General features: G+C 44.2%; 1 protein-coding gene across 3 annotated transcripts in view; it reads right to left on the bottom strand.

The window, feature by feature from the left end:
* Window positions 1-651: 651 nt before the first annotated feature.
* KLHL18 (kelch like family member 18) overlaps window positions 652-22,017 on the bottom strand; it is a 53,654-nt gene continuing 32,288 nt past the window's right edge. For 2 of the 3 annotated variants that reach the window (XM_037528082.2, XM_037528096.2), the window contains 7 exons: window positions 18,626-18,824; window positions 14,357-14,517; window positions 12,970-13,109; window positions 11,732-11,969; window positions 10,059-10,163; window positions 7,047-7,158; window positions 652-6,332 (listed from right to left, as the gene is read on the bottom strand). In XM_037528082.2, the coding sequence (XP_037383979.1) occupies window positions 5,946-6,332; window positions 7,047-7,158; window positions 10,059-10,163; window positions 11,732-11,969; window positions 12,970-13,109; window positions 14,357-14,517; window positions 18,626-18,824 (1,342 nt within the window). In that variant the 3' untranslated portion in view covers window positions 652-5,945. The remainder of the gene's footprint in view (window positions 6,333-7,046; window positions 7,159-10,058; window positions 10,164-11,731; window positions 11,970-12,969; window positions 13,110-14,356; window positions 14,518-18,625; window positions 18,825-22,017) is intronic. The other variant, XM_037528090.2, reaches the window with a different exon arrangement.

The following is a 22,017-nucleotide window of genomic DNA, read 5'->3' as shown; positions in this document are numbered from 1 at the left end:
AACCCACATGGTGCAGCAGACCTCTCCTGACTTGCCTGCTGCTCCCCTCAGCATTTCACTGCCGTCAATCTGCCTGTTCTGTTCCCCACTGGTCTCTGGTGAATCCTCTCACTCCCCACACCTCTGGCCTGTACCCCAGCTCTTGTGTGCATAGATAAATAAATCTTAAAAAAAAAAAAAAAAAAAAGGAAGAGATCATCTTTACAGCAAATGTGCTGGGACAAATAGATATCCATGTGCACAAAGGTAAATTTAAAAAAAAAAGAAGCAAAATGGATCATACAACTACGTAAGAGCTAAAATTATAAAACTTCTAGAAGAATTTCTTAATAAACTTGGGTTGGGCAAAAAGTTCTTATGACATCAAAAGCATGATGTATAAAAGCAATTGATAAATTTAACTTCATCAGAATTAAAGCCTCTACAATTCAAAACCATTAATAAAATGAAAAGACAAGACACATCTGGGAGAAAATATTTGCAAATTATATATATGATAAAGAATTTGTATCCTGACATACATAAAGGATTCCTACAAACTCAAAAGACGTGGTCCAATTCATAAATGGGCAAAATTTGAATATATTTTCCCTAAAGATATATGAATGGTTAAAAAGTATATGAATAGAGAAATGCAAACTAACACTCAGTATAATCGATGGCTATAATCAAAAAGAGACAATTCCAAGAACTGGCAAGGATATGGAGAAACCTGAACCCTCATACATGGCTGGTGGGAATATAAAATGACACTGCTACTTTGGAAAAGCATGTCAGTTTCTTCAGAAGTTAAACATAAATTTACAAATGAAATTCCACTCTCCTAGGAATCTACCCAGAAGGAATGTATGTCCACAGCACTTGCACATAATAGCTCCAAACTGGAAATGATCTAAATATTCATCAATGGGATAGGGGCCTCCCTGGTGGTACAGTGGGTTGAGCACAGCCAGGGAGTGTGAAACTGTCCACAGCCCCTGCAGAGCAGGCTCGATTCCCGGCCAGCCAGGGAGATTCCCACAGGCCAGAGGTGTGGGAGGGTGAGAGGATTCACCAGAGACAGAGCAGGAAACAGAACAGGCAAACTGACTGAAATACACTGCTGAGGGGAGCAGCGGGTGAGACAGGAGAGGTCTGCCTCACCATGTGGGTATCTCTGAGGCCAGTCAGATTGAACTCGCACTGCAGAGCCTGCAGACAGCTTCACAGCACTGTGCTCAACCGCCTGCACCACCAAGGAGGCCCCAAGGAGGGAAGTTTTTGAAGTGATGAAAACAATCCCAAATGGGATAGTGGTAATGGGTGCACAAACTCTGTACATTTATTAAAAATAATTGATTTGCATACTTAAAATAGGTGAATGACAGTGGATATAAATTACACCTTAATAAAACTATTAAAAAGTCAGTGACCTGAAATGATGACAAGGAAGTGTGATTAGGCGAACTTAAGTCTGATGATACCTGATTACCCTCAAGTTCTCCAAGAAACATTGTCTCTTCTCTGTACCCCATGTTGGGTACACAGTTACAGAGACTGCCGTCGCTTACTATCCATAGTAAGACAAGCAAACACTCCCATTGCCTTGGTAGGGTAAAGTCACGAATAAGCACAGAAGAGGGGCACCAGGCTGACCAGAGATGCTTTCCTGCCTGAGTAACATCTAAACTGAGACCCTGAAGCACTGTAGTAGAGAGGCAAAGTGGGAGGAAGTGCCAGATTATAGTAGTTTTCTATGCCATGACATAGAGTTTAGGTTTTATCCAGAACTACAAATCTAGAAAGAGAATTAAATATGGAACTAAGCTCCAATAAAGAGAAAAGAAACATGTTTACACTAGAGAGGAGATTGGTAACAGTAATTCTGGAATAATTTTTCTTTTTAAACAATTCCAGGGTCATTCATTTTTATTTTTACGTAGAACGGGGGTGTAGGCCAGAGGTGTGGGGGGTGAGAGGACTCACCAGAGAAAAGAACAGATGGACTTACTGAAATATACTGCTAAGGGGATGAGCAGGCGAGACAGGAGAGGTCTGCTGCTCCATATGTGGGCATATCTCCCTGGCCAGGGATGGAATCAGGCTGTGGCGGTGATAGTGATGAGATAAACCCATAGGCCAACAGGGAAGCCCCAAGTTTAGAATAATTTCTATGAGAGCTGTGTGACTCTCATACCATTCTTCAGTTATGTAATGTTATGGTGAGCAGCAGTAAAAACCAGTAGGGCTCCTCTCTGGGGTGAAGAGGAGTGGGCTCTGCTCCCAACTGTTAGAGGAAGGTCCAAAGAACAACTGCCAAAAAAAAAAAAAAAAGAAAGAAACTGAAATGAGTCTAGTTGAAGTTCATGGGTCCCTTCTTCACCCATGGACTCACTGGTTCTGAGCAAGGGGGTGTTGGCTTACATGGAAAGGGCTGTTACTACTTTATAGGCATATGGCCTTTCTCCCACAGGGGAGCCTGCATATGATCTGGCTTCCTATTTCAACACAAAGGTACTGTTTCTATAATGCCAACATAGCTCCTCTTGCCCTCCCTGCAGTCTGCTTCTCCAAAGCCCATCACAGTACCAGGCACCAGACCTCCACACAACAGGGTGAAGGCTGATGGGGGAGCTGCTTCAAAGGTCGAACACCCTGCTCTACTCGGGTGAATGGGCAGTGAGTACGGAAATCTGGTCTCAATTCTTTACAATATTACCAGTTAGTTGAGTCAGGTCAGTTTCTCAGACTGAGGCAATTTATGTTAAAATGAGCTACACTGCTCAGTCTGTGGTGACCATGGAGTAAACCAGCTGAGAATCAGTAGTGTTTATGTGCAAAACACATGCCGGGGAGTGACATACCCTTCTAAAACTTCAAAGATAAGGTTATCACTTGAAAGTATAATCAGTACCTAATGGATGGGACTGACTATAAGCTGACTTTTGAAGAGTGTGATTAAAGAGTTTCTTAACATCCACAAGCACAGTAACCAGGGGGTAACCTCATCAAGGCAGATCTGAAATGTGGCTGTATCTAAAGTGGACACTAAACACAGAAGTCCAACTCTCACACTATGATAAACACATACAACATCAAGGAAAGTTGCCTGCACTCTAGCGCCTGAGCAATACCCCAGCCCTCAAAAGCGCATCTCTGGGGAGGGATCTACAAATGAATTTGTGATTTAAAATTTTTCTAGTGAACTTCATGTGTACCAAAGTTAAGCACCACTGGTTCAGGGCATGAAAAAGTAGCTGGGGGGTTTGGTTCCAGGCAAGTCACATTTCTCTGGGAATCCAGAGTTTCATGGCAGCGAGAAAAGAGAAAGAGGAATCTAAGAGAAGATGTGATGTGGTCACAGGAGCAAATATGTAACTTGCAAATGGAGTCTGGCTTTTCCCTTGTTTTCACAGGAATATTTACACTTTGCTCAATACATTTTTTCACTGAATTATAATAGAAATATTATTTACTTCTAACATTTAAAAAATAAATCAGTAAAGGGCAAGATGTGAGGAGTGCACTCTTTATTTCTCTTTGGTTTCTTAACATGAAAGACATGCATTCTATAAATAAAACCAGATTTTCTGGGGAATAATAAATTGGGGAGGGCAGAATTTCTATCTAGTCTTAGTTCTGTGGTCAAGTTAAAAGGCCGGTCTTCAGCTCCCATTCTGGCATTGATGTCAGATGTAACCCAGGACAGAAGGTTCTGTATATTTTCTAAGAAGGGAAATGCCAAGGATAGCAAATGCCACATTCCTATGTTCAGAGCTGGGCTAGGCCCACTGAGCACATCTGTGCTACCTATTTATTACAGCCTTTTTGTAATACCCTTGGGTGATGCCTCTCTTCTTCATGGTGCTATTGGAAAGGCTCCAACACCAAAGGCCAGATTAGCCACGTGCAAAGTTACCCATATCAGTTTGGGGAGCCAAGTGCAAAGTATATGAAAATCTTGACATTTGCTCATTTTTGCTCAGAGCCCAGATTAAAACACTGACCTCTGGCGCAGCAGTGTAACTTCTATACCAGGAGGTGAGAGTGGACTTAAGGAGACTACAAGAGCAGCAGGTCATGGGAGGAGACCTGTCATCCAAATGGCAAAATCCAGGCTAGTATACTAAGGACCAGTGGAAGGCTACTCAGCCCAACTGATTCTTAACACCTTCACAACCCAGGTTCATCAGTGCTGCTTCAACTTCATACACAAAAGGGGCTCATAAGATGATACACTCCTTCTCTCTAATAGGAAATGCAGACCCCACCTCCGAGTCTACCTCTGCAGGCAAACCTAGGAGTGAGAAATGCTGGAGCGCCACCATAAGCCCAGCCTAAACTATATCAGACTGTTGTCTTTCAATATAAAAACATCAATTTCAAGTGCTTGTAGCAGAGGTCCAGCTGTTAAGTGGCAGGTAATAAAGGTACTTGCCTTCAGGTACATGGCGACTACACACACTGCATCTTTCTGAATAGGCTTCCAGCTCACCCCAGGTAGGCAGTGACGGACAGGAGACCAGTCAAGTGGAGACTTGGACACTAAGACTGAGTCCTGTGTTAAAGGAATTGTATCCTCTTTTAGTCTCTAACTGAAGAATTTTAGAGAAGCAGATTTTGGCAGTAGCCATGGAAGGACAGCCCCACTGCCCAGTGTACTGGTAGCAGAATGTGTCCTCCTGTTGGGATCCTGTTTTGCTACATTAAGGTCCCATCCAAGGAGAAGGAAGGAGCACAGTCTCTTCAAGAAGTCATTTCCTAAGATCAGAGGGAGAAATATAAAATCTGTACTTTGCAGCAGCAAGAGATTCATTTTAGCCTTTAGTTCTTTACGTCAGAGAGCCAGCTTTACTTGAATGTAAAAGTCCACCTTGCTGGTTGGTCTTCCAGGGGCCAGAGGGAGGGTGGCCAGACCCCGGGAATTGGTGAGTAGATGGAGGAGAGCAGTGGACTGGTACAACAGAGGAGGTTATTGGGTCAAACAGCCCATGGCTGGTGGAAGGAACAAGTCCCTGGTTAGATCTAGAGGTACAAATGGTCAATGTGCCCCAGAAGCATCACAAGGAAAGCTATCCAAGAATGATAGATGGGCAAGTGAGAATCTGGCCAGACCTGCTGTTAACCTGCTGGTCAAATAAGGAAGGATGAAAGTGAGGGTGGGGAATCTGAGTGACTGCCACAGTGGCAATGGGAGGTAACCATAGGGACAGCTGAGCCTCCAGCCACCAACTGGGAACTCTTCACCTAGAAGAGCGGCAGTAATTTAGCCGACGGGCTAAGCCTATGATTAAAAAAGTCCTCTGATAGTGGGTATGAAGACAAACCCCTTGAGCACCTTGCTACTTGTAGGACCAGTCAAAAGTGCACTGATTCCAACACGCTGGGGCTCAGAGGGAACCCCAAGTGCTAGGTGAGGCATCAGGACCCTGGGATCCGAATGTGGGAACGGATAGTGCCCTTTTTCATGTTTGGTGGCTTTCCATTTAAACACATATTTGCTTTTAGTCTTTTATGTTCTTCTTGCAAAAAATGTCTACTTAAAGTAGTTTTCTTTCCAGTTTCTTTCAAGTGTTTGTTTAAATTTCCTTCAGTTTTTTTTCAAGTATCTTTATTTCTTCTTTTACTCCTGAACAGGATGAAAAAGGTCTCACTGAAATCCCCAAATTAGAGCTGGGCTTGGATGGTGCCTGCGTATGCGTGGACCAGCAGAGCAGTCCCGTGTCACCAGCTGCAGGACCCAGAGGGGCTTCTGTCCCATGCTGTGCATCTTGATGACCTGGGCCTGAAGGTCACCAGGGTAGCACAGTGAGGGAAGACTTAAGCACCTGGAAAACTGTACCTCCGGTGAGCTCACCTTTCATCCCATCTTCTGGTCCACCACCTTCCCTTGAGAGGGACTGTCCCTGGAAGGAAGTGTCTCTGTTTGTACCAAATCCCAACCCCACCACAACCCTCACTCTGCCTTAGATGGTAAGGAGAGGGATGCAGCCCACGCCAACCCCTCCTTCATGACAAGCCATGGGGGCCATAAATGTCCAGCAGTCCAACTCTGGGTCATACATCTCCACGGAGCTTAGGTTGGACTGTCCATCATACCCGCCCACAGCGTAGAGGCGCCCACAGCTGGCCACCAGGGAGACGCGACTGCGGCGTGTGTGCATGGGAACTATCAGGCACCACTGGTCCGCCACAGAGTTGTACATCTCGGCGATGCTGAGGAAGCCAGAGCCGTCATAGCCCCCACACACAAACATCTTGCTTCCCAGGGAGGCAGCTCCATGCCGGCAACGCTTATTGAGCATGCCAGCTGCTGGGTGCCAGGTGGCTGTGTGGTGGTTGTAGTGCTCGACCTATAGCAGGGAAAAAGGCACAAGTACAAGTCAGTCAGCGCCCAAGCTCTGTCCACAGGTGACGTCACAAGGTGCCAAACTGGGGGGTGGGGGGGACGCGGAGAAAGGGTCAGAGCTCTGGCAGTATACGCTCTGCTGACGCTCACGTTCTCAGATGCACATATGCCCTTGGGTTTAAAGGGACGGGTGAGAGGTCACCTAATCCAGCCCTCTCTGTTTACATCTAAGGAAACAAATGAAGGAGCTGCCCATGGATGCAACTGCTAAGTAGTGACAAAGCTGGGAAGAGAGCAGGGTCTCCTAAAATCTGTCCAGAGTATGTGCCACCCCAGCAATGACTGACTCTGCTGAGGTTTTTTAAAGAATGCAATTTCAAACAAATTAGTCAGAAGTATAGGACTAATTGCAAATTCACACTGTATGTAACTGAGCTTACTTTGAGCAGGAATTATCACAGGTCACATGCAGCATTTGATGGAGAACTGAACAGGGTGGGGCGGTGGCAGCATGGCTACTCTCTACCCCTCCTTTGTGCACACTAGCTCCCATTCTTGGGGGAATTCCAGGGCACAGAGTAGATGGCCTGACACCTCACTAGATGATATCTTACCCAACAATGGCAGGGTTAAAGTTTTCCCAAAGAACTGTCTTTTAAAATAACTCTCAAAGATGGAAGGAGTAAGTGCCCTCAGCCCCAGAGGAGCCCAGACTTACACTGTTGAAGATTTGCAAACCGTCGTGGCCACCTGACACATAGATCCTGCCCTCAAAGACCGTAACCCCAGCAGCACTGCGATTCGAACTCATGGGGGTCACCACTGTCCACCTTCAGGAAAGAGCCAAAGCAGGAGGCAGTCATGAGATTTGGTGTTCTGTTCTCCCAAAATAGCTGAGAAAGGGTTGGGTGATTGCGCTGTTTCCTCTTGTGTTGGACAATCTCCCCACCTCTATCCCGTCTCCCACCACTGCTGCTGACAGCTCTTTGGCTGCTCCCTCTCACCTGCAGCTGGTCTCTGCTCATCTCTTTAGGCATGCAAAATCAACAAGTTCCAATAAGGTCTCTCTTACAGATAGATCTTCCACTCCCTTGCACTTGTTAATGGGACCACCAGCTGTCTAGCTGCCAAACCCATAAATTCAGCATGTTTATGGTGTCTCCTCCCTTGTAGTTACTAAGGCCCCAGTGGTATGCCTTCTAGTCACTGCTTGTTACCATCCCATTCCCACTACTGCCCTAGCTCTGGCCTCTCACCTGAACCACTACAGTGGTCTGGCCTTCAAATCATGTCCTATTCATTTTGGAAAGTTCCAGTTTATTCCTTAATCATTTTCATTAAAATAGGCTGATTTAGATAAGAGATATAAAGCATTAAATAAACATTTCCAATATGGAGGACTACAGAGGCCAGAATCATCCTCTCCCTTAAAAACAACTATAAAGAATGATTAATATGTGCTCATAGGTAAATCCAGATGCTTCATCCCAGCTATACAGCCACAACTTCCCCAAGTTGTTCAAGAAGTAAGGTGGGTGGCTGCTGAGGGGAAAGAATAGGAGGAAGGGAAAAAGACAAGGGGAGCGTGTCTGGCCTGGGGATGTACTAACCAAGCCACGACATGGGAAACCCGGGATACTGTGAAATTCCATGGAAAGATTTTGCTGACACAAGAGTGGGCCCAGGGCCTCCCAGGTGGCGCAGCGGTTGAGCACTGTGTTGCGAAGCTGGCCACAGCCTCTGCAGTGCAGGTTCGATCCCCGGCCACCGGGCGAGGGTCCCACATGGCGCGCAGACCTCTCCTGCCGCCCGCTGCTCCCCTCAGCAGTGTACTTTGTCATTCTGCCTGCTCTGCTCTCCCTCTGATTCTGGTGAATTCTCTCTCCCTCTCACACTTCTGACTGTACCCAGTGCTTGTATAAATAAATAAATAAATAAATAAATAAATAAAATATTTAAAAAAAAAAAAAAAGAGTGGGCCCAGTCCGAGCCCAAGGCAGTGGGAACTCTGCAGATTCTGACCAGGGAAATTGGGAACTCCCAACTGGGATGGCCTGGGCACTGAAAGCTCCCTTCCCTCTCTACTCCCAGACAAGATCAAAGATCAAGCATCTTCACTGACCACAGTGCTTATATATAAAGCTAGAAATTTACCATAAAAGAATCCTGGAACAAACCAAAATATGTGGAAGCTAAACAAAGTGCTTCTGAACAATTTTTGGATCAATGAAGAAATTAAAGAAGAGATTAAAAAAAAAATCTAGAGACTAATGAAAAGGAGATAAGCTAACAGACCTAGTACTATGTGAGAAGTCTGTAGCAATACAGGCCCACATTTAAAAAAAACAGAAAGATCTCAATTTAACAATCGAACGCTGTAGTTGAAGAAACTAGAAAAGAATGACAAATCACCCCAAAATCAGAAGGTAAGAAATAATAAAAATGAGAGAAGAAATAAGAGACAGAAAACAAAAGACAATCCAAAGGATGAGTGAAACAGAGATAAATCTACATAAACATGGAGAGCTCGTCTTTCACAAAGGAGTTATGGTCACACACTGGAAAAAAAAAAAAGCCTTTGTGATAAATGGTGCTGGGAGGGAGGGAGGGAGGGAAGGAAGGAAGGAAGGAAGGAAGGAAAGACCCATGTTTAACTCCATACACAAAACTTAATTTAAAATGGATTAAAGAAAAAGAAAATAAAATGGATTAAAGATTTGACTATAAGAACCAAAATCATAAAGTACTTGAAATAGAATAAATCCAGCAACAAAGAAACAAACAACCCAATTAAAAAACCGGCAAAGGACCTCAATAGACACTTCTCTAAAGAAGACATATGAAAAACTCATAAGAGATGCATTATTAAAACCACACTGAGATGCAACCTTACCCCTGTGAGAATGGGCCATATAAAAAAGAATGGAATTAACAAGTGTTGATGAGGTTGCGGTGAAAAAGGAACTCTTATCCAGAGTTGGTGGGAATGCAAGTTTGGTATAGGCCCTGAGGAAAATGGTATGGAGATTTCTCAAGAATATAAAAATGGAAATTCTATATGACCCAGCAATACTGCTATTAGGTATTTACCTAAATGACATGAAAAAGCTAACAGGAAAAGATCAATCTATACCTACATTAGCAGCACTGTTTATAACTGCCAAATCATACAACCAACCCAAGTGGCCTTCAGCAGATGAATGGACAGAGAAATGGTGGAGCATATATTTAATGGAATATTACAGAGCCATGAAGAAAGATGAAACGGTGGCCTTTGGGGCACCAAATGGGACATTGAGGTGATCATGTTGAGTGAAATCAGTCAAAAAGTTAGAGATTTTGGAGGGTTTCACTCATCTGTGGAATACCCAAAAAACCAATTTTACAGAAACAAATTTGAACTGAGCAAAAAGAAGATAATGGTGCCCAAAGGGGGTCAGGGAAGGAGGTAATTGGGTATGGGCATGGGTGGTTTGGTGGGGGTGGGGTGGGGGTAAGAAACAAGAAAATAAACATACATTTCCCAATATCCATGTAGATAATTTAACTAGAGGTTATTAAGCAGCTATTATATATAAGATATTATGAAGCTAAAAAGGTAAGCTATTCTTTATGCCCAAGAAGTTTGATCATAAAACTGAAGCTCTAATTTTTTTTTTTTTTGAAGCTCTAATTTTTATACACTTTGTTTAGTGAGCTCCAGTTGCCCCAAGGGAGCTCAAGTCCTTACTTGTCCGTCTCAGGTGAGTACATCTCCACAGAGTTGAGAGAAGAGTTGCCATCGTAGCCCCCACAGACATAGATCTGCCCATCCAGCACGACTGTCCCCATGGCACTGAAAGAGACAGAGCTGTCATCTCAGATGGGGCTCACACTTCATGGGGCAGTATCTCATGCTCACTGAGAAATAAACCTAACCACCAACTGCCTAAATTTCATGTATGTTACTGTGAAGGTGAAAATCAAGGGGAAAGAAGCTGCCCTGAGGTTCCCTTGGCTTCCCCACCCAGGGTTACCTCCCCACTCACCCTCTTCTCAGTCCCTGATCTGTCTGAAAAGCTCATCTGCCACCTTGTCAGATTCAGGATCTAATTTACTTTTTACCCCCAGGTTAAAGTCCTCCCTCTCAAAAACCCATTCCAGATCTCTCCAAAATTACTCTCTCCCAGCCCCACACTGCAGCACTTGTCAGTTATTCATTCATCAGATTTTTTTTTGTAAGACAATGAAGAGGCATGCCCTCTAGGTACAAGGTTTAAAGTGGTAGGGAGGCCAAAGCTCCTGCCCCAGGTGCTATGTTCTGGCACCATGGAGGTAATAGGGATCTACCTATCACCTCTTTAACAAGTTGAGATCTCCTTGAAAACAGCATTCTTCATCAGCGTGATCCTGACAGTACTTAGTGTGGTGCTTTGTGTGTCCCTCAACATGTTATTGTGTTACCTATATTTTCCCATTCAATTCACTACAAAGTTCCAAATGTCTTTTCATTACATATATGGCCCAGCATGGCTCCTAATTTGCCTTATCGGCTAATGTAACATTAGCTCCTGTTTGTTGTGCAGTTATTACAGCTACCAAGTACATTACACTTGCTATTTTCTACCCTCACCACACCCTGCAAAGAAGTATCACCATCCTTACTGCATAGACAAGCCCCTCACAGCCTGGGCTCTCTTTTCAATGCTGCCCAGAGACAAGCCTCAGATTTGAATGAGAAAAGCCCGACTCCCACACTGCTTACCATACCAAGTTCAGAGACCCAGGAGTCTGGTGCAATATAAATATCTGTTCTACACAAAGCTTCATGAGAAATTAAACACAAATGCCAAGCTGCCCAATTCACTGTTTTCAAACCTGATGCTGGAGAAGATTAAACATAAATCTGATGGCTAACAAAGAAGAAAATAAAATATACTATGTTCACCACCAACTTTCAAATGCATGTAACAAATCAAACTGATCCACATACTGTCCCTTGAAGGGATGTAGTTGCTAATAGACCCAGGAGCCAGCAGACCTCTTCTGTCTCACCCGCTGCTCCCCTCAGCAGTGTATTTCAGTAAATCCACCTGTCCTGCTCCCCATTCTTGGTGAATCCTCTCATCCCCCCGCACCTCTGGCATACACCCCAATATCTCTACGCAAAAATATAAAAACAAACAAACAAAAAAATACAACCTTCACATGTCCATGTCTTATCACCCTAAGTTCCTCAAAAACAGGTATTTCACTTTTAAGTTGATGGGGCCTTGCTCCCATGGTATGTTGGCAGTGGCTGATTGCATGAAATTCCCAGGCCAAAGCTTGTGCTTTACTTTATTATGTGCCCCTAATTGTCTAGCATGGCACTCCTCAGAAATTCAGTGCATGCTTGTGCTGCACAAATGGCTTCTAGAATACCTTCTCTTGCTATTCATGCTCCCAACTCTGGTCCATGAATCCGTCTCTGGGTTGTAGACCTCCACAGTGCTCAGCCGGAGTTGGCCATCATACCCCCCAATGGCATAAAGAAGCCCGTTCACCACAGCCACACCAACGCGGCTGCGGGCTGTTGTCATGGGATGACACTTGTCCCAGCGATTGGCGATGGGGTCGAACACTTCCACCACATTCAGGGAATCACCTGCATAAAAATTTGCTACTCAAATTAAAACAAATGAGACCACTCGTTTAGATCACAGCTGTTGATTGTAGGCATTGATTATATGGAACATTTGACTTGACTCTAATAGCTCTTCCCACAGAAGGGTCAGAAGGATCATCTAAGAATTTTCAGCTATGATAACCTCAAATCTAATTCTTTTAGGAAAATCAGATTCAGACAGGTTGCATCTACTTTCTTGAAGAGCAGTAATAACGTACTCTACATGCTCAAGCTAAAAATGAACATGAGGACCTCCCAGGTGGCGCAGCAGGTTGAGCGCAGCTTGTGAAGCTGTCCACAGCCTCTGCAGCGCGGGTTCGATTACCAGCCAGGCAGGGAGCAACCCACATGACACAGCAGACCTCACCTGTCTCTCCCGTTGCAACCCTCAGCAGTGTATTTCAGTCAGTCTGCCTATTTTGCTCCCTGTTCTGTCTCTGGCGAATTCTCTCTCCCCACCCCTCACCGCCCCTCCCTGGCCTGTACCCCAGTTCTTGTATAAATAAATAAATCTTTAAAAAATAAAAATAAAAATGAACGTGAATGGATGCACCATTTTCCCAGCGCAGGAGGCATGACCAGAGGGAAGGCTGTGGGCTCCAATGTTGATTTCCACTTACTAGTGAGTGAGCCTGGCAAGTTACTTTGTGTCCCAATCTTCTATTCTCACTCACATATGAAATGGCAATAAGAAAGTGTGCTGGCTCAGCAATGAGGGCCTGAGTTTGAGACCTTGTTCTGCTAAAACTTGATGGAACATAATTCTCTGGGCCTCAATTCCCCCAAATGTAAAGTAGGCCTATTTAGCTTTGATAGTCTGATTCACTGGTATTAATAGCTGACGTGTACTAACTGCAGAACAACTGCATAAAATCAAGAGGGACAAGGTAGTGACACATAAAGAAGAGGAACCAGAGAGTCAGGCTAGGTCATTTAGTGCTTCCTCAACCACAGAGTCCAAGATGGGATTCTACAAAAGGGAGTTGCAAGATACCTGCTGAGTTGAGGCCTCCCACAGCATAGATAAGCCCAGCGATGGAAGTGCAGCAGCGAGGCCGAATTCTGAAAGCTGGCAGGTAGGGCCGGCGCTGCTCAGGCATAAAGTGATAGTCCTTTGCTTCATCTACCAGGTCCCTGGAATAAAGCAAGAGGTTAGGACAGGAGGTACCTTCCCCATGTAGTCCATGTTTGCATTTCCAAGTCTAACGCTACCATCGCCAGTTACAGGGGAGACCTGGGAGGAGAAGCCTGCTGGAAGTTTGTGGTCTCAAAGAACCCAGGTGAGTCCAGTGGAAACCACATACGGTTACTGAGACATACTCAAAACTGAAGGGACAGGATGAGCAGAGCTCACCTCGGCTACTGTGATCAGAATGAGTATCTTCTCACAGGCATGTACCTGACTGGAAAAAAACAGGGTTGTCACTAAAATAGCTAGCGTTGGGAGATTCAACAAGCAGCCTGCAATCCTGTGGCCACTGAGGTTCAGCTCTTCCTTTCCATCCCTATGACTCACATTGATGCAATTAACTGCCAATCACCTGGACTGTGGAAACAGAAACCAATAGCTTCTGAAGCATTTCTCTGCCTCCAGTCCTACCCTTCCATTTTCCCCTCCACATTATAGTGCAAGCTATCTTTCTAAGAATCTTTGCTAACTACCCTATAGATAAAGTCTATAAAGTTCAAACTCTTCAACAGTACCCTTGAGACTGCTCATCAGAGTTCCAGCTACCTCCAGTCATACCTCCACCCCTTCCTGACACATAATTTCTCATCCCTTGCAATAAACAGCTGACATTCTCCTGAACTAGTTGTGAATGACAAGCAACCTGGGGAAAGATGAACATTCTTTTCTGTTGCTCGATTTACATAATGATCCTCCTACAGGGCTTCCATCCTCTGAGCTGTTTTGGTAGCTGTGCTATGCTGACATCATTGATTTCCTCTAGGTAAGTTTCACATGTCAGTGTAAGTGCTCTCGCTTGCCCATTACTGTAGATGGGCAAACCTTCCCGAGGCCAGCACACTGATCAATGAGGGCAAGGAGCCCTGCAAAGTCACTACTAAGTCAGCTCTATAGACAGACACCTTACAAATTCATAGAGCTCAATGAATGGAGATGCTAAAAAACCTCAGACAACTTAGAAGAGGAAGCACCTTTTGCTTTGATGCTTCTACATGGCATTTCTCTGCCCGAGGGTTAAGACTCTGGCTTTCCAGGTTCTAGGCAGAAGCAGATTAAACTATCTGCCATAAATTAAGACTGGCCACTCCAAATCCTCCCTTCCCTGAGCTTGGACAGAAATGGTCTAAGTGGCCAAGTTCTCTTCTTTTGCCAAGACCCTTAGGAGGATCCTGTGAAGCCCACTCTTGCTTACCTGCATTTGTGGCAGCAACGCACCAGGTCATCCTGTTGCACTCGGTCTGACAGGAACTGGGGTCGACAGAGGGGTAAGCGGATATTGGACAACAGCTCAGGCAGGCAGGGACCCCTCTGTTCCCGGTCATATCTGACCCAGGCCAAAGCAGCTTCAAAGACCTGCACAACGCAAAGTAGAATCTCTAGCTGCAACTTCTCTCACTCAGAGGCTGCATCCCTGTGTCCCACCCAGAACGTTAGCCCCCCACTCCCTAGGCAGTACTTTGTGTTCATCCATCTTTCCTCCTAGTTGTCTCCTGAACCCACTATTTCCTCTCTGCTTCCCCACTTAGCCTAAGCAAAAGCCTAAGAACACAAAAGCTTTCCGGCTTTTTAAATTACTTCCTAATGAAAACCTGTCAATGGCTCCTTATTCCTTTTCATATAGCAACTAAGTGCCTGTGACCTTCCATCCTGATGCTCCTGTACCTTATTCTCAAATTCCCTCCACCGCCCTCTTCTCTAGCCAAGCTGTCTATCCTCTACACCTGTGATACCCACTCCTTAACTCCTCTTCTTCATCCCAAAATCTCCTCCCCTTTCTTTAAAGTCTGGCTCCAGATCTATGTTCTCTAAGGAAACTTCCCTAATGGCTCTAGCTACAAGGATATCACCGTCTAATACCTACAGTCTTTATAGAATGTATCACACCAATAAATGTGGCCACCCAGGTCATATAGTAGAACCAGGGACAGAACTCCTTGTTCTTGGGATGAGACTCCTCAAAATTACACTGCCTACACAACCAAGTACAGGATCTACTTTTCTACTAGTAACTAATATTCAGGGGTGAGGGCTTTTCAGAGATTAAGGAAAAGATCTGAATGCCCCAGTGGCTTGTCTCCTGGAGCCTGGGACTCCTCCCATCTGAAGCACAGCTTCATGATAGTCAGAACTCTTGATTTCAAATATCCTAGGCTGCTCTGCTATGGACTATGGTTACATTCCCGACTGACCAAATAGGCAGAGGACTTGCAGCAGCAGGGCTCCCAGTGCTGTGCGGCAAGGTCCAAACTCCCCATCCCCACATTTGACACCCTTCAGTGCATGGCTTCTCGTCTCTCTGCTCAAACAGCGACTTACTATCCTCTTAAGACAACTTGCACCACAACTTTGTTGGACAGAAAGGGTCATTCTTTTTTCTTCTTAGCACACCAAACTAATAAAGCTCCCCTAAAGCAAAAGCCTAGGGCCAGATGGCTTTACAAATAAATTTTATACAAATCTTCAAGGAAGAGTTCATGTCCATCTTATTCAAATTATTTCTAAAAATCCAAGAAAAGGAAATGCTCCCTAGTACATTCTATGATGTCAAAATCAGACAAAGCACAAGAAAACTACATATTAACATTCCAATATTGATGCAAAAATCTTCAACAAAATGGGCCTCCCTGCTGGCGCAGCGGTTGAGTGCTGGGTTGCGAAGCTGCCCGCAGCCTCTACAGCGCCGGTTCGATCCCTAGTCGCCGGGCGAGGGTCCCACATGGTGCGCAGACCTCTCCTGCCTCCCGCTGCTCCCCTCAGCAATGTACTTCATCAGTTTGCCTGCTCTGCTCTCCCCTCTGGCTCTGGTGAATTCTCTCACCCTCCCGTGCTTCTTACTGTACCCAGTGCTTGTATAAATAAATAAATACATCCTTAAAAATAAATAAATAAAAGTAAAACTGCAAATGCTTTAATAAAAAAAATCTTCAACAAAATACTAGCAAATCAAATTCAACAATACATTGCAAAGATTATATACATCATGATCAAATGTGATTTATCCCAAGGTTTCAATGACAGTTTAATATCCATAAATTAATGTGATAAATTACATCAACAAAAGATAAAAACCATAAGGGAATATCAATAGATGCAGAGAAAAGATTCGATAAGATTCAGCACCCATTTATGATAACAAGTTTAAACAAGATGGGCATAGAGGTAAACTACCTCAATATAAAGGTCATACAGGGCCTCCCTGGTGGCACAAGGGTTAGGACGCAACCTATGAAGCAATCCGCAGCCACTGCAGCACGAGTTCGATATCCAGCTGACCAGGGAGCAACCCACATGGCGCAGCAGACCTCTGTCTTACCCGCTGCTCCCCTCAGCAATGTGTTTCAGTCAGTCTGCCTGTTCTGTTCCCTGCTCTGTCTCTGGTGAATCCTCTAACACCCCCCCGCATCTCTGGCCTGTACCCCAGCTCTTATGAGCATAAATAAATAAATCTTTAAAAAAAAATAAAGGTCATACAGCACAAACCAATAGCCAAGATAATACTTAATGGTGAAAAACTGAGAGCTTTCCCTTTATCAGGAATAAGACAAGGATGTCCACTGTCACTTCTGTTTAGTCTTAAAGGTTTTAGCTAGAGCAATCAGGTAACAATGGGAAATAAGGAAATCCAGGCTGGGAAAGAAGTGAAATTATCATTACTTGCAGATGATATGAAATTATACATAAGAAATCCAAAAAACAGACCTCCCTGGTAGCACAAAGGGTTAAGTCTCAGCACTATCAAGCTATCACCAGCCACTGCAGTATGAATTCGATCCCCAGACAGGCAGCTAACCCACCTCTCCTGTCTCACCTGCTGCTCCCCTCAGCAGTGTATTTCAGTAGATCCACCTGTTCTGCTCCCCACTGTGTCTCTGGTGATTCCTCTCACCCTCCCCCACACCTCTGGCCTACACCCCAGCTATTGTATGCATAAATAAATAAATCTTTAAAAAAAATTATAAGCTCGGGCCTCCCCGGTGGCGCAGCGGTTGAGCGCTGGGTTGCGAAGCTGCCCAAGGCCTCTGCGGTGCCGGTTCGATCCCCGGCTGCTCCCCGGCCACCGGAGGAGGTTTCCCACATGGCGCGCAGACCTCTCCTGCTGCCCGCTGCTCCCCTCAGCAGTGTACTTCGGTCCTTCTGCCTGTTCTGCTCCCTGCTCTGGCTCTGGTGAATTCTCTCACCCTCCCGCGCTTCTGACTGTACCCAGTGCTTGTTAAGTAAATAAATAAATCAATCTTTAAAAAAAAAAAAGTAAAAGCTTTAAAATAAATACATAAATAAAAATAAAAGACTAATAAATATTAAAAAAAAATTATAAGCTCTACAAATGTTTATTGCAGTGCTATGACCAATAGCTAGGACAGAGTGCCCACTAACAGAGGACGGGATTAAGAAGATGTGGTATATCCAACAATGGAATACTATTCAGCCATAAGGAATGATGAAATGTCATTTATAGTAAAATGGAAGGAGTTTGAGAGAATTATGTGCAGTAAACCAGGTCAGAATGACATATACTGGACACTTACATACCAAACCAATTGACAAAGCAAAATATTTAAAACAAACCTAGCAGACACTAATGAACACAGTGAGATGTAGAAAGTTAAGAGGAAAGAGGGATAAAGAGAGGGTGAAAGGAATATATGGAATGGTAATAGGGAAAAAAAGTAACAACAATATATAGTACATTTTTATAGTCAGCAGTTTTTGTTTTTTTAAAGATTTTTATTTATTTATGCATACAAGAGCTGGGGTACAGGCCAGAGGCATGGGGGGTGAGAGGATTTACCAGAGACAGACTGTGAAACAGAACAGGAGGACTGACTGAAATACACTGCTGAGGGGAGCAGCAGGCGAGTCAGGAGAGGTCTGCTGTACCATGTGGGTTGCTCCCTGGCTGGCCGGGGGATCAAACTCGTGCTGCAGAGGCTGCGGATAGCTTTATAGGTTGTGTCTTAACCCCTTGCACCACCAGGGAGGCCCATATAGTCAGAAGTTTAAGAAAAGCCAACACACTTCATGATCCTTATAATTATTTTTTGTTGTCATACTGGTTAAGTGCCTTAGCCATTATGTATCTTAAAAAACAAACCAAAAAATCAAGATACTCACATTGATTTCATATGCCTCTATAGGGACTGCCCAAATATTCTACTCCTTTAAAATGTGACTCTTAAAGTTATCTACACTTATTTCCAGTTCACAAAAACATTATTTTTAATAGTAAATATTGGAAATAACCCTAACATCCAAAAATAAGGGTCCCACAGTCAATAAAAACAACTTAGTATTATTTAGACACTAAAATGTATAAAGGTTTTCATGAAAAATGTACATGATAGAGTAAACCCATAATTAACAACATGTGCATACACATCATGATCTTTGTTTTATAAATAATAATAAAGACTAGGAAAAGCAGCAGTCACTAATCCACACACTGCTACTGGCCTCTACAGACCTGTTCCTCTGACTTTACATTCAGCTCATCCCGAGACACCAGTTCAAGTACGTCCTCCAAGGGCAGGGCCAGGAATTCCTCTGACATGGATACTTCCACAAAGTGTTGGTGGATAAAGCTGTTGGCCGCATCGTACAGCACAGCACACATCATTGTCTCAGCAAACTGGCGCACACCCAGGCAGTTTTTTGGATGAAGCCTTTTGGATAAGAAAAAAGAAAAACTTTAGATGAACTAAGTATGTTCCATCATCCTCATGATGGTTATGGGTAGAGTCACAGATGACAAAAATAGGCTTTGTCCTCTGCTTTGTTGGAAACTCCCTGAATGACATCAGGCATACTTCTTTGAGACTCAACTTATGAAAGCGTAAAATTGAAAAAGATTATTCTCAAAGGTTGCTGCCTCTCTGGCCTTGTGCTCCGTATTTCTAGGTGGAATGAGTTCTCTGGGAAGTCCTACCAAGCAGCGATCAGAAAAGAAGAATAATGGAAAACCTGTCTGTTTTCCTTCAGCTATGGACATTCTTGGTTGAGTATACACCTATGATTACCAGAAGAGCACTGAAATTGTAGAATGAGAATTTAAATCATGTGGAGAGATGACTTCTCTAACATGGGAACCCTTATACTTTTTCCTTTCCTCAAAAACAGGGAAAGGCTTTGTAAGTATACTTATTCAAATATTTAGAAACAAATCAGTGCCTGTTGCTATTTAGCACTATCAGTGAGGTAAGCACTTTGACATGCCTTTCATACGTATTTTTCAGAATGTTTTTTTAAAGATTTATTTTTATTTATTTATACATATAAGAACTGGGGTATAGGCTGGGGGGATGGAGTGGTGGTGGTGAGAGGATTCACCAGAGACAGAGTAGGGAACAGAACAGGCAGATCTACTGAAATACACTGCTGAGGGGAGCAGCAGGGGAGACAGGAGAGGTCTGCTGTGCTATGTGGGCTATCTCCCTGGCTGGGGATCAAACTCATGCTGCAGTGGCTAGTGATAGCTTGATAGTGCTGAAACTTTAACCCTGGTGCCACAAGGGAGTCCCCTTTTTCAGAATGTTTTTTAACAAGCCAAAAAGTAGTAACTGCTCCCATTTTTAGCTGGAAAAGTGAGGTTCAGAGAAACTAAGAAATGTGCTCACAGTCCCTCTGCAAGCAAATGGTGGTACTGAGATTAAATATCAACTTCTTGTATACATCCCCACATCCCCACTGGGAAACCAGTGTAAACCCTGGCCTTACTGCTCACTGGTGGCTCTGGCACCTTGGCTCCTCAAGTGTCAAGAGCCTCACCTGGAAAAAGGTAATGACAACAGCTACCCTCCTCCTAGGGCTGTGGCCAGGATTAAGTAAGAATGCAAGAAAACATACTCATCAAGGTGCCTGGTATGAAGTTACTTGCTGTTTTAATTTTTGACCAAGGTTATTTTTCTTACTACTATGACATCCAAGAAAATTCCAAACAAGCTCACATAGTTCTGAAATCTTGGTGACAGCAGCAGCCCCTCGGGGGTCATGTGACTCATAATCTATGGCAGGAGATGGTATTTATCAGATTAGAATTACCCAGTCTTAATTCTTTTTTATTCGTTCTTTCTCCTTCATGTTAATTTAAGGTTAAAGGCCCAGAATTTTACTTACTAATCAGTATTCACCACTGTCCCCTTGCAACAGACCTGTCAAGGAACTGAAAGGGTAGAGCATCGCAATAGCCTGACTTTGTGACAAATCTACACTCTACACAGGTATTTTCATTCCAGTCTCAACTGACCCTGTTCATTGTTTTGGAAACCTATGTGAATTTCCAAAGACCAAAGACACATAAGCACTGAGCAACACACAAGCAAGGCAGCATGGCCAGTAAGGAACACAGGGCTCAAGAGCACAATGTCAGCTCAGTCATGTGTCAAATAACATGTCATGGGGAAAAAAAAAACAATCAGCAGACTAAGGCTCTAGCAGGCAGAATAGTCTCAAGAACTATGACAATTTTGCAGCTTCTCTTTATTCTGCTGGGGCCAGCCTTTTTTTTTCCTCTACTCCTCAGAATGGTTCCCCTCAAATCATTAGTAAACAAATCTTAAGACCAAAGTGTACACACACTTGTCTTTTCAAGGGCACAGAGGAGGGAGAGAGTTCCTTTGCAAAGACTCCATCATACTATGCAGGCAGGCACAAGGGAGAACCACCCCAAAGGACAGACGTAGTGATGGTAACTGCTGGAGGGAAAACAGAAAACAGACCAAGCCCCTGGGGCCTGTGGCAGGGAATAAGAACAGAAATCAGGTGTGAGTTTAGGCTTTAAAAGAGATCATGAAGGGTTGAATGAAAAAATGTCAAACAACAGGTTTTGTGTGCTTAAGTATCTTTTCCCAAAATGTCACTGGTGCATATAAAAACTGCACTGGTCTAAAAAAATCACTCTTCTAAGCACCTTTAGGTGACACTTCTTTATAGGAGAGATTGAATCCAGAGTTGACAATGACGGCCTCAAAGGCCCCTAGGTGGAGCTGTTATCCCCTTGGTGAGAATGGCCAATATAATACTTTCCAGAATGCCTACTTAAGCATTCTCCAAAGTTCTGTGGGAACACAGAGATGAACCAAGTTGAATCTGTGTTCTTAAGAAGTTCACAAATGATGGGCCTCCCCTGGTGGCACAGCAGTTGAGCACTGGGCTGCGAAGTTGCCCGCAGCCTCTGTGGTGCCGGTTCAATCCCCGGCCACTGGCAAGGGTCCCACATGGCGCGCAGACCTCTCCTGCCGTGCCCGCTGCTCCCCTCAGCAGTGTATTTCGTCAGTCTGCCTGTTCTGTTCCCTGCTCTGGCTCTGGTGAATTCTCTCACCCTCACATGCTTCTGAAGGGTTGAATGAAAAAATGTCAAACAACAGGTTTTGTGTGCTTAAGTATCTTTTCTTGTATAAATAAATAAATAAATTTATTTATGAATTGCTTGTATAAATAAATAACTCTTTAAAAAAAAAGTTCACAAATGAGTAGGAAAGATGGCGTATGCCCTATACACCCATATGCATCCCTTTAGTCTGCTGAGAAGTTGTATCTCTGGGCAGGGACAAGCCTGGCTCTAGTGCTGCACCCTTACCACACAGCCACCATCTGTAAGCCCAGAACAGGATTACCTCCTTGACCTTGAGACCATTCACTCTGTACCCAGGAGAGGAGTGCCCGCATTGTAGGCATCATTACCACAGTTATTATGACCAGTTGCACACATAGCAATGTTCAGTGGCACCCATGACCACTACATGGGCAGGATGTGGACAACACAGGGTTCATAGAGCTGCCAACTGAACTACATAGGTAGAGTGGGGAGGGGAGGGAGGCATATCACATCTGTGAGTGAGAGCAGATCTGAGGCAGGAA

This window comes from Talpa occidentalis, unplaced genomic scaffold (genome assembly GCF_014898055.3).
Source record: "Talpa occidentalis isolate TD23 unplaced genomic scaffold, MPIMG_talOcc4v2.1 talOcc4.10, whole genome shotgun sequence".
Lineage (NCBI taxonomy): Eukaryota > Metazoa > Chordata > Mammalia > Eulipotyphla > Talpidae > Talpa > Talpa occidentalis.
The sequence above is the reverse complement of the archived record's forward strand: the minus strand, read 5'-3'. Positions and strand labels throughout refer to the sequence as shown.